Raw genomic sequence first — 13361 nt, 5'->3', positions numbered from 1 at the left:
AATAAGTAACTGCATTGTGGTTTTCTTGAAGATTTGTTTATCTAAAATAATCCTTATCCAAACATGGGGATTTATTTAACGCATTAATCATACTTTGAAATTGTTTCAAAGTAAAATTATATTTTTAGATACACAAAATGCGATAAAAAATATTAAGTAGGTACATACGTGCATCTGTTTACAAACTACCGATTTTTTCCAGTTCTACAAATTTGATCTCACGTTGAGTGTGCTAAAGTACAATTAAATTGAATTGATTAAAACTTTTACATTAGATTGATGGATATATACATGCTTACTTACTTAGTGATATACCAAAATATACCAAGATATACAAAAATATACTGATATATTTTGCACATATTTTATAACTAGGAGAAGAGAAGACATGGAACGAATGATAGTTGAAGGCAACGTAGAAGGCAAAAGATCCAGAGAAAGATCTCCAGTACAATGGTCGGACCAAATAAAGGACATGGCCAGTTACTCATTCTCCGAAGCAAAACAACACGCACAGGAGGGAGATAATTGGACAGAGATAGTCAAACAGATTACATGACTCCACTACATTCTTACGAAGGAGAAAAGATAGAGGAGGAGGAGGACTTATCCATGGATCTTTGATTTTTTTTGTGATAGCATTCTAGTCTAGGTTGAATTAGATAGTATTCTAGGTTCTGTGATATTTTTTATCTGTATTTTAATACTATCCCAATCGCCATGTCTTCTTCAAAACCTGCAGAGATGAGTTCTGACCAATAAAACAAAACCAAGCTCTGAGGTTCTTCAACCAGGATGTTCTTCTTTTTCTGGACCTCGCTTCCCAAATATTTTTCCTTGAAGGATGGCCTTTAGGAGGGCATATCTGGATTTCCATCATCTTCCTTCTTTTATTTCTTTATGTACTGGTTCTTGTTTACTTTTCTTCCATAAGGTTTAGTTTGTCATCCGGTTGGGCCAAAATATTCTTAGAATTTTTCTTAAACATTTATTAATGAATAATAATTATTGAATCTTTCGAGTGTTGTGTTTTGTTCTTTCCCAAGTTTGTAATCCGTATAATAGTACTGTCTTTACATTACTATTGAGGAAGAGATTAAATATTAGAGGAGACCAAAAGGTTTCTAATTATTTAAGTTCTTAATCTCAGATTGACGGTTTGATTCCAGTAAAGGTTTCTAATTATTTTCAGATCTTGGTTGTTAATTCTTGCTTCTTTTAGTAAGTACTTGGATAATCTTGCCGTGCAGTACTCGACAAACACTTTCTCATAATCAACCATACACGCGTATACGTCGCAAATGACGTCTCTGCATCTCTGGAATAAGACTTGTATTGAGAAGAAAGCCCCTCTCGTACCATCAGCACTTATGAACCCGAAATGGTTAGGGGAAATAATTTGACTTTGAGACTCATGAGGCCTATCGTACGGTATTCCTCGCATTTTTTTGGCTCCTGGTTTTTTTTTTGGAAATGCAGTAAACTGAGACTTCAGCCATTCTGTCGGTATTTCGTCTTATGTCCGAAAATATAGATAGAGTCTAACAAACTATCTAAGAGAGTCATTAATATTCAGCTGAGCGGAATGCTATTCTCCCAGTTGTGAAATTCCATAAACAAGGGATTTTTTATGAAATGATCCCTTGTTTATATAATTCCACACCTCCAACAATAGCACCCCGCTCAGCTGAATATTAATGACTCTCTTATATACCTTATTAGATCTACTTTCTGTGGGAAGTTTTCAATTTGTCACCCTGTATAATAAAGATAAAACTTAGTTTAAATACCTAGGCATCACACTATCTAGCTACGGAAGGCTCGAAACAGAAGTAGAAGATCAAGTGAATAGAGCAAACAGAACCGCAGGTTGCCTGAATGACACAATATGGAAAAATAAAAATATCGGAAAAGAAATGAAAGGCAGAATTTACAAAACAGTCATCAGACCAATAATGACATACGCGGCAGAATCACGACCCGACACAGAGAGGACAAAAATATTGCTCGAAACAGCGAAGATGAAAACCCTTCGAGAAATCGATGGTAAGACTCTATGGGACAGAGCTAGAAGTACAGATATACGACGGAGATGCAAGATGGATAACATTACTAACTGGGTAAGAAACAGAAGAATAGAATGGAATGACCACATAAGCCGAATGACAACAAATAGGATAGTCAGGACAGCTAGAGACGGTTCCCCAATAGGAAGACGATCAGTGGGAAGACCACGAAAACGATGGAACGACAACTTACTAGGGGCACATTGAAAAAACAGACAGAGTCATGTCTATACAAAAAGAAGAAGAAGAAGAAGAAGAAGAAGAAGTATAATAAAGATCTATATTTCTACAATACAGTGGAACCTCGATAAGTCGGCCCCCGATAACCCGGAAGTCCGGCTAACCCGGACCGATTTTCATCAGACAAAACAAACATTTTTTCAGTTTGACTGAGTTTTTTACCAAAAAATGAACAATACTGTATACAACTGTACGTAATTTAGATGTACTGTGCATATGTATTTCATGTTTTTGCAATTATATTGGAGTTTTTCTGTAAGGGTACTGTATTTTATTAATTTTTGCCATATTCTCCGGCTAACCCGGATTTTCGATAACCCGGATCGGCCGCAGTCCCGATTAGTCCGACTTATTGAGGTTCCACTGTATCTCCGTTTCCCATAAGTATTTAATGGTATTTATTCTTATCGTTATTCTGATTGGTGTGGGTTGGAAATCCCTTCAATATATTTTTAGATACACAAACTACAAAAGTATATATCATTGATAAAGTCCAGATAAAAAAATAACAGCCATAAATAGGATTAAGTGCAGATAAACTTTCGTTTCAAACTTGCTAAAAGGTTAGCGTACCTATCTATTTGTTATGAATAAATGTTTAATAATTGTTGAGATAATCAATATATCAGCTTTTCCTGTAATACTATTAGTTCTCACAATCAATTATTGTCTTTTTTTTATCCTCTAATCTCTTTCGAGTGAAAACTTTTTATCAAACAATAAAAAACTTAAACAAGTTTATAATGATATGATATAACTAATATGAGCAATACGTAATAATTTTTATTATATTGTTAATTGTGGTTTAATCCCATATAAATGCAATATAAACGAATGAATTTAATCTATGTTCCTTGGGATTCTTTTCCTATAGTTTCTTCTATAACTTAAACGCATCTCTAATCCAGAAAAAAATTATTGACAAACGTATCGACAAATAATAATTACCACTATATTTAAGTCATATTTATATTCCATTGTTTCATCAACCAATGCATACCCTGGTTAAAGAATTTTTGCTGATGTAGCTTGAAGAATTATTTTACGACATTTTGTATTTCTTCATCCAAATGAAAACGATTAGCTTTTAAAGACGTTTTCAGTAAAACTTCACTAGGTTCATTAACTACAGACCCTTCAGTTTCTCGTTTTATATTACCTACACTCCCAGCTTCCTGAAATTCTTTTTCCAAAACTCCGAAACATACTCCGAAATATACATCTTGACACAATTATTGTTATTACGTTTTTCTTGACGACTCGTTACAATAAATCAATGTACCAGGTGTCCCAATAAGAATGGCTCTTTTATTAATTTATAACAAAAGTTGCCTTGGGAAAAGCCTGGAAATTATTTTCATAATTCTAGGTCCACCGCTAGAGGGCGTAATTGAATATGAAAAATTAAAAAATCAAAATTTTACAAAATTTACCTAATGAAAGAGCACTGGAAATCCAATTCTTCATGAAATTCTGCGCATATTTGATTTCACAAGTTTAAGTCTACCTTTTGCAAATAAGAGGTGGGGGTGAGTGGGAACCTTCTTATGAAAAAATGGCTGTAAGTCCGGTTCTGCTAAATCGAATTTTGCATACTTGGTCTTGTTGAAAACAGCTCTTCTTCGTCAATGTAAAAGTCTTATTTTCGAAATAGCCTTATAAGTAATATGCCAGTTAGTATGCGTTATTTAAATATTTCTGGAAATTTAGTTTTCTTTGGAGAATATTAAATACAAGTTTGCATTTTTAATCCTGTATTACAAAATTAGACCAAATTTGCAACAGAATACCGAAAACCGCATGTCGATATCTTTTTTCTATCTCGAGATATCTTAAGAAACGTGTAAATTTTAAACAACTGTTAATGTGACCGGTAAACGAAGTTAAGGAAAACTAGTGTGCAATGGAAAAAACAAAGAAACATTTTCCAGATGTAAACGTATATAATTAATTAAAACAACAATAAGACAAACAACACTATAAAATATAACAAAGAAATAAAAGCAACTACTTACTTAGTGACGACCTAAATGTTCAAATTGTTGCCCATCATTTTCGATGGAAGCATTTACTCTCTCAAGAGTAAATTGAACAGCAGTCGCAATTTCTGCTTTCGCAATGGTTTGAATGGCGTTTCGTATTTTCTAGATCATGTTTTTTCGAGTAGTGGGCCTAGCGTCAAATACAAGGTCTTTAATCCGTCCCCATAAATAAAAGTCTAAAACAGTTAAATCTGTTGCTATTCAATCTACTCTTAAATGCTTGCATCGAAAATGATGGTCAACAATTTGAAGTAGTTGCTTTTATTTCTTTGTTATATTTTATAGTGTTGTTTGTCTTATTGTTGTTTTAATTAATTATATACGTTTTCATCTGAAAAATGTTTATTTGTTTTCTCCATAGCACACTACTATTCCTTAACGTCGTTTACCAGTGACAGTAACATTTTTGTTTAATATTTACACATTTATTAAGATATTTCGAGATAGAAAAAAGATATCTACATGTGGTTGTCAATATTCTGTTGCTAATTTAGTCTAATTTTGTAATACAGGATTAAAAATGCATACTTGTATTTAATATTTTCCAAAGAAAGCTACATTTCTGAAAATAATTAAATAACACCTCCTAGCTTGCATATTACTTATTAGGCTATTTCGAAAATAAGACACTTACATTGACGAAAAAGAGGTGTTTTCAACAAGACCAAGTGTGTAAAATTCGATTTAGCATAACCGGACTTACAGCTGTTTTTTCATAAGAAGGTTCCCACTCACCCCCACCTCTTATTTGCAAAGGTAGACTTAAACTTGTCGAATCAAATATGCGCAGAATTTTATGAAGAATACGATGATGGGATTTCTAGTGCCCTTTCATTAGGCAAATTTTGTAAAATTTTGATTTTTTAATTTGTGATATTCAACTACGCCCTCTAGCGGTGGACCTACAATTATGAAATTAATTTCTAGGCTTTTCCTGAGGCCACTTTTGTTATAAATATTTGTTTCTTAAAGCTGTACTATAAACGGTTCCTGAGATATGGCCAAGGACCATTCTTATTGGGACACCCGGTACAACGCGACTACGAAGCTATATCATGCTAAATCAGCATTTTCCTGTATGGATCGGTAGACTTGGAAACGAACCGTGGCCTCGAAGGTCGCCAGACATTACTCCTACGGATTTCTCAATCGGGGAAGGCCTAAGAACAGAGTTTTTGCGAGAAGATCGAAAACGTCGAAGATGTCAAGTAAGGTAGATATCATCAATGAAGATCTCCCGATGTTTGCGCGCATTCGATCGAAAAACTTTATTTAAAGTGTATTAAGATGAAAGGTTAACATTTCTGTATAAGGAATGTTTTCCTTAATAAAAAAATCGCAATATAAATGTTCTAATCCTGGATCCCGCGTGCCAAAAAAAAGTTGATTAATAGCAAGCTGAAAATTTGTTAATAGCTTAACGGTGTCTAGTCGGACAAACTTTGATGTATGGAAACACTGGAACAGGGGAAGTTTTAATTGTGGAACAGGTTAACAATTGGGAACGTCAGACTACGAAAACGTTACATGTATTTTGTCTAACAGAACTTCCAATTGATTTGTTACCATTTCATTAAACTCTCATGCAAAAATCAGACTGGTTTTTATCACCAACTGGGCATTTTAATCAGTGGAACATGAAGAACGTGTCAAATGACAGGAATCATGTTGGTAAGTAATAGCAGTCTGATTTTTGCATGAGAGTTTAATGAAAGGGTCACAAATCAATTGGATGTTCTGTCCCACAAAATACATGGGACATTTTCGTAACCTGACGTTCCAAATTTTTAAACTGTTCCACAATTAAAACTTCCCCTGTTCCAGTGTTCCCGTACATCAAAATTTGTCCGACTAGACACCGTTAAGCTATTAACAAATTTTCAGCTTGCTATTAATCAACTTTTTTTTGGTACGCATGATCCAGGCATATTATTTCTAGCCAATTATATTTTATTACATATTAAATATTTTTTAGATATCACCATGAAAAATTTGCAATGGATTCTGCTTTCAATTTGTTTTGGTTTAATAAATTGTAAATCAACTAATAATCTGACAATTGAACAACAGCTTTTAACCAATGGAAGTCCCATCACAAATCAACTTAACGCAAACAAACAAATTATTTTATTATATCGAAACTTTACGGTAAGTATAGTTCATACCGAACTCTTCTTTCAGTGCGTCAACGATAAAATATCGAAATATACTAACCTAGAATGATAATTGTAATTTTACCCCTTAACGCCTTAACATTGTGAAAGCATGCAACTGTCGTCAACGAATTCATAATTTTCTGAGTTCTATCATTGATTATAAATATTCCACTGTAGTTATTAATCAATGGCTCTATGTATAATAACAACGATAGAGAGAATTCGACAAACTATGATGCACTGAAAGAACGGTCTGGTATGAACTTTAACATTCCTGAAACTGTAGTTCTTTTAACGTCAGTATAATAGGCTGTATTAATAAAGGGTACTCCTCGTTAAGATAGGCAAAATGCTCTCACCCCCAGAATTCAATTCAATTCTTATTATTTTTTTACGTTCTATGTGATTCGAAAATAAGACTCATGCAATTCTTGCCCACCAACCCCTCCCCTCTTCCCTGCCCCTAAAACGTAGTTTTTCATTATTTTTTGTTTCGGTGGGTTGGAATAAATTTAAATTTTTTAAAAAAATTCACGTCTCTTGAAACACCTATAGTATATATGCCAACCGATTGAAGTAAATGAGTCTTTTTAACCAAACTTTTAACTCAAAAAAACATGTTTTTCATGGTTTTTGTGTCTGTCCTAAACGATTCATTTATTTAAATTATATATAATCTATAAAAACACGTTGATCTGATCTCTTTTAAAGACTTGAAAATGCGAAAAATCCCCAAAACCCCATAAAAAATCTAGTTTTTCGGGTTTTTAAAGGTGGCGCAGCCTTCAAAAAAATCTGAAAAAAATCTAAAATATATTTTTTGAGAAAATGCATAAAATAAAAAAATTAAACCTGAAACCATCTCCAAAAAACAGTTGTAGGTAATGTACGCTCAACCTGTGGGTCTATAAAAAATAAGCAAGTTTTGTAAAAAATTTCAGCTATGCGTCTGAATTTTTAGAAAAATTTGTAAATTGATTGGAACTCACCGAAAAAGAAACAATAAATAAAAACAAAAAAATGACGTTTTTAGGGATAGGGGAAGAGGTGGGGGCTAAAATTGTGCTGAGTCTTAATTTTTAAACACATAATATGTAAAAAAAATAAAAAATCGATTCAGTTTGTATTAATCTCAAAGATATGAGTAACACTCGAGAAAAACCTTTAAAACCCTGAAAAACATGGGTTTTTGGGTTTTTTAGTTGTTTCGCTCAATTTTTGATATCCTAAAGGACCCAGATACTTCAAATTATATAAAACCTATAACAAACCTTGATTTGATCTATTTTGAAGTCTATAAAATGAAGAAATTCCCCAAAACCCTTTAAAAATCAGTTTTTCGGATTTTTTAAGGTGGCACTTACGGAAAAATCTGAAAAAAATCAGAAATAAATTTTTTGATAAAATACACAAAAAAATCGCAGCCATCTATAAAAAGTATGATGCTTTTTTCGAACAAAAATGCATATTTAGGTTATGTATAGTGAGCCTACGGTTTTATAAAAATAGATAATAGTAGGTACATTCTTTCACGGTTTTTGCTGTAAATTATAAAGAACCGCTTGGATTGACATGAAATTTGGCATACGCATAGCTAACATATCATAGAAAAAAAAGTGATATGGTGCCAATGTGTGCTTTTGTCCTGGGGGTGAGTTTCACCCCATCTCGGGGGTGAAAAAATATATGTTCAAGTTAAGTCCGAAATGGATAAACTGACTAATTTTAAGCAACTTTTGTTCTATAGAGTTTTTTCACCAAACCAATACTTTTTGAGTTATTTGCAAGTGAATAAAATAGTGAATTTCAACAAAATAACCACGTTTTTAGACGGTTTTTCGCAAATAACTCAAAACGTAAGCATTTTGTCGAAAAAAATATTCTTAGTAAAACTATAGCCTATAAAAAATTGAAAAAAATGGTGTATATATTAGGTCTCTATACCTAGCAAAAGCAGAGTTACAGGTAATGAAAAATATTTTCATATTCGAAAAATTCGAAATAGAATAATCCAATGTCAAATATCCAAATAATGAAGCATTCTTGGGGAAAACACATTACAACTTTTTTAAAGTGTTTAAAAAAATCTTTATTTCTGTTTTTATAAAAAAAAAATTCTAGCATCAAATGTAAGCAAGTTACGGTCAAAATAAAGTTGGTCCCTTTTGTTTTGGCAAAAAAAATCAGGAAGATCACCCTCCAATTAGCAACTTAAATGAAATTATTCGTTACCGCTTCAAAAGTTAATTTACTTATGTTGTGCTTATATGATCTGTAAGTTTCATCGATTGCTTATTTTTGAAAAAATTTGGTTTTAAAGTAAAATTTTTAAAAATTATAATTTTGAAAAGATGCTTTTTTTTCAAAATAACTTAAAAATTGTTAGAGATACCAAAAGTCTTGAACAACAAAAAAAGTCGACTTTACTTTTCCGAATATTTTGTATTTTTTGTTTTTCTATAAGACAAAAATTGGTCAAGATTCGGTGTTTCGAAATTTGCATATACTCGTGATAAGTGACTCGTTCAAGCCTTTTTAACTACAGCTCTTTCAAAAATAAGGACTTTGAACCGATGAAACTTACAGATCGTATGACCAATACATACGCGGGTAAAAAACTTGTGAAGTGATAACAATTAAGTTCATTTGAAATGCTAATTAAGGGGTGATTTTCCCGATTTCTTACCAAAAAAAAGGGACCAACTTTATTTTGAGTGTAACTTGTTTACTTTTGATGCTAAAAATTTTTTAAAATACAAAAATAAGCATTTGAAATACTTTAAAAAAGTTAAATAGAGTTTTCCCCAAAAAAGTGCTTCGTTTTTTGGTTATGGCACGTTAAAATATACGATTTGGAATTTGACGAATATGAACCTATTTTTCATTAGCTATAACTCTGCTTCTACTAGGTACAATGACCTAATATATACACCAAGTTTTTCACTTTTTTACGTTATATATTTTTGATTAGAATTTTTTTCCGCCAAATACTTACTTTGTGAGTTATTTGCGAAAACCCGTTATTTTGTAGAAAAATTAACATATTCACTCGCAAATAACTCGAAAAGTATTAACTTGGTGAAAAAACTTTATAGAACAAAAGTTGCTTAGAATTAGTCGTTTTATCCATTTCCGGACTTAAGTATTTCGAACATATATTTTTCACCCCCAAAAAGAAACTCACCCCTAGGGTAAAAGCACACATCGGCACAATATCACTTTTTTTCTTTGACTTGTTAGCTATGTGTATGCCAAATTTCATGTCAATCCAAGCAGTTCTTTAAAATTGAGAGGTTTTGCAATATTTTACCTTTAAAGAACGTACTACAAGTTTTGCAAAATCCTCAAATACGCGTATGAGCTTTTTGAAATTTTTAAATTGAATGCAACCTACCGAAAAATAAAATAATAATAACGAAAAATTGTCATTTTAGCGGCAGGGGGAGGTACGGGGGGCTAACATTGAGTGTTATTATTTAATCACGTAAAACTTAAAAAATGAAGAAAAAAATGGATTCAGAGAATAAAGGCATTTTGCCTGTCTTCGGGAGGTAGATGGTAGATTTATGCTAATTAAAACTAGTCAACTCGTTATTGCCAATTGAACCATCCAGTATTTACTTTTTGTGGCTTATACAGAGTGTTTCAACGAAATTTTCACAAATTAACAATTTGTATTGGAAGGGGGACGAATTTTCATGCAAAATTCATGCCCTTGAATGTAACCCCCTACTGCCCCGCATGAACCCCTACTTTTTTTTAAATAGCAAGTGTAGTCGAGTGGCACATCATTTGAAAGGCAATTTTTTTCTCTACACGATCCTCTATATTTTTTTTTTGATTTGCATGGTAACCTTAAAGATAATTTTGGATTTAACTAATTGATAATAAATTTGATAAGTCCAAAATTATCTTCAAACTTATTACGTAAATCAAAAAATATTGAGTGTCGTGTAGAGAAAAAAATTATCTTTCAAATGATGTGCCACTCGACCACACTTGCTATTTAAAAAAAAGTACGGGTTCATGCGGGGCAGTAGGGGGTTACATTTAAGGGCATGAATTATTCGTTCCCCTCCCAATATAAATTGACGTATTTTTTTAAATTTTGAAGAAGCTCTTGGTTTCTGAGTTTCTGGGGAGGTCAAATTTTCGTTGGAACAGACTGTATATAAATCATTTTAGCTTATCTGAAAAAACTTGTTTACAAATGCAGAGAGTGTGACAATCCGATTTTAGAAAAATGTGGTTTGACTCATGATACAGAAACATAATAAGTTATTATAACTAAAATGACGATACCTTTTTAAAAAAGTTATTGATTTCGATACAAAATTTTTAAAAACTTCTTTTAAAATTCTAATAATTGTTTTTAGTCGATAAACCCCTACAGGATAATCACATCTTCCGAGAATGCCAAGAAGGAATTTCCCGTTTTGATTGTTGCTGAACAGAGAACTCAAGTGACAGCATGGTCTATTCCGATGCTTATCGAATCGACTAAACCAGGAGTAGAATACTCTTATAATATGTCCTCTAAAACATTGTGTCATGATTATATGAACATTATAATTCTTTCTCCAGGTAAGGAAAAACTATCATAACTATAAAAAACTTAAACTAGAAATCAATTCTCTTCGAATATCTAGAATTCTAGAAGACAAAGAAATAATATGTTTACTGTACAATGGCAAGTGTGACAATGCTGAAATGCACAGTCAAAAGTTGGATTTATCAAATTTTCCTTGGTCGTTCTCTTTTTCGTTTCGTTACTCTTTTAATTTATAATATTCTCTATGATCATCTTTCGTCTCCCATCCTCTGTACGTGCCCAAACCATTCTTGCCATACCATACGTTTTCTGGTTATTTTACTTATTATGAATAGTTTTATTCTAGTTGGTTTCTTATTTGATCATCCTGATTATGTCTTTCCTGGTGTTGTGTATTAGTTTTGTTAATGCTACTTACTATATTATGTGTTGTCTGTCTTTGTTCTCTGAGACCGCTTGTCCTTCTCCTAGGATTTTTTTCAACGGCTTTTAATTTATCCTGTAGTATTTTAGTATCTTCTTCTTTTTAATATTGTCTTGTCATGTGAGATGTTATAATAGTCAGGATTAAATCATTCTGTTCTCAGGAGCATTGCGAAATATTTCATAGCTGTGGATTCCTGTCCATTGGAGAATATTAAGCAGCCAATAATACTTTTAACATTATTAAAAAGTTCCCTATCCTGTAACACCGCTTTTCTTTTTCCGTTTCGATTTTTGTTAATGTTATGTTCAGATCTAAAAATTTTTTGATCTTTTTGGGTTATACGTTATACTTGAAGATAAAAGACAGACAATGATTTTAAAATTGAAGCAGGAGTCAAAAGAAAATACCGAAAACTGATTTTTGGTTATTTTGACCATGATGCCCCTCCTATAAAAACCAAAAAAAAAGTCATGGAGATAATTTGACATCCAATAAATAATATATTTTTTTTCGGCATTTTCTTCGGCCTAGTTTTTTTTTAAGTTTAAAAATTTCAAAAGCAAAAAAAAATTAATTTCGCGCCAAAAATTTTGGAAAAAAAAAGCTTTGTGCTGTAGGCCAGGGGTCACCAATTATATTCCCTGAGGGTCCGTTTAGAAAACCTATGACACTTCCGGGGTCCGGATTTAATGGTACTACCTGTGTCTGGTTGTTCTGATTCGGTTTCGGAAACAAATCAGGAGGGTGCCGGGCGAAATTTTTGGGCAGAAATTGTTTAAACAATTTTTTTAAACAAATTCAAAACAATACCTTTTTTGCCCCCGAAAATAAAATTTTAGCATTTTTGGGTTATCTTGAAAAAAAAGGTCCTGTGTCATTATTCTCAAATATTGATAGATTTCGAATTTTGAGTGATTTAAAATCTGAAAATGCGAATAGGCATTTTCGAAGCTTGAAAACTCATGTGCAAATTATTATTTTTGAGGTTGTCAAGTGCGTAAATTGAAGTTTAAACATTCAATTTCAAGATTTTGATCAGTAATCAGGGCATATTTCAATTTAGATTGTTGTTTTTAATTAAGCCTTAAGCCGCCGCCCGTCGCGTCTCACTACATGGTGCGTATTGCACTATATGATTGGCGTATTTAATTAGCACATTGGCAATAATTAATTGAATTAATAAATGAAATATTTAAAAAAAGCTATGTTAATAATATATTATACAAGTAAATATCAAGTACATACTTGTTGGGAATTTTTCGCAAAGTACGTATAATACGTATACGTGCGACAGAGACGCACCATAAAGTGCGACGCGCGACGAATAACAATTTAAAAAAAAACAACGGTCTATATTGAAATAAGCTCCAATTACTCGTCAGAATATTGAAATTGAAGGTATAAGCTTCAATTTAGGTACTTGTCAACCTGAAGACTAATAATTTACACATGAGTTTTCATACTTGGAAAATGCGTAGCATATTTTCGCATTTTTCGGATTTTAAATCGCTTATAACTCGAAAACTATCAACTTTTGAGAAAAAATGACCAGAAATTTTGTTTAAAATACATTTTTCGGGGAAAGCAGGTAATTTTGAATTTGTTTAAAAAATTGTTTCCTATGTAAAAAAAATGTAAAACATATCAGAAGTTTGGAATGAATTTAGTGCAACTGATTATCATTAGGGAGTTGAGATTCATCTGTTAGCAGAGATCTGTACCGATTTTCATTAAAGTTAATTCTTGAAAAATCGGCTTCACACACATAATAGTCGGAGAGATAGAAGCGGATTTTGTGCGTGATAAGTAATATGGAAAAACTATACGGGGATATGTTGAATTAGTCGTGTACATGACTTTCACCAACGGCCGGAAATC

The 13361-nt window shown here is 32.2% G+C and overlaps 1 protein-coding gene across 1 annotated transcript in view; it reads left to right on the top strand.

The window, feature by feature from the left end:
• The window catches only part of LOC114327414 (SID1 transmembrane family member 1), a 53278-nt gene that overhangs the window by 14673 nt on the left and 25244 nt on the right, over positions 1–13361 (top strand). The window contains exons 2-3 of the mRNA XM_028276025.2: positions 6324–6496; positions 10881–11088. Coding sequence (XP_028131826.1) covers positions 6324–6496; positions 10881–11088 — 381 coding nt within the window. The remainder of the gene's footprint in view (positions 1–6323; positions 6497–10880; positions 11089–13361) is intronic.

The sequence above is a fragment of the Diabrotica virgifera genome, chromosome 2, assembly GCF_917563875.1.
Source record: "Diabrotica virgifera virgifera chromosome 2, PGI_DIABVI_V3a".
Taxonomy (NCBI): Eukaryota; Metazoa; Arthropoda; class Insecta; order Coleoptera; family Chrysomelidae; genus Diabrotica; species Diabrotica virgifera.
The sequence above is the reverse complement of the archived record's forward strand: the minus strand, read 5'-3'. Positions and strand labels throughout refer to the sequence as shown.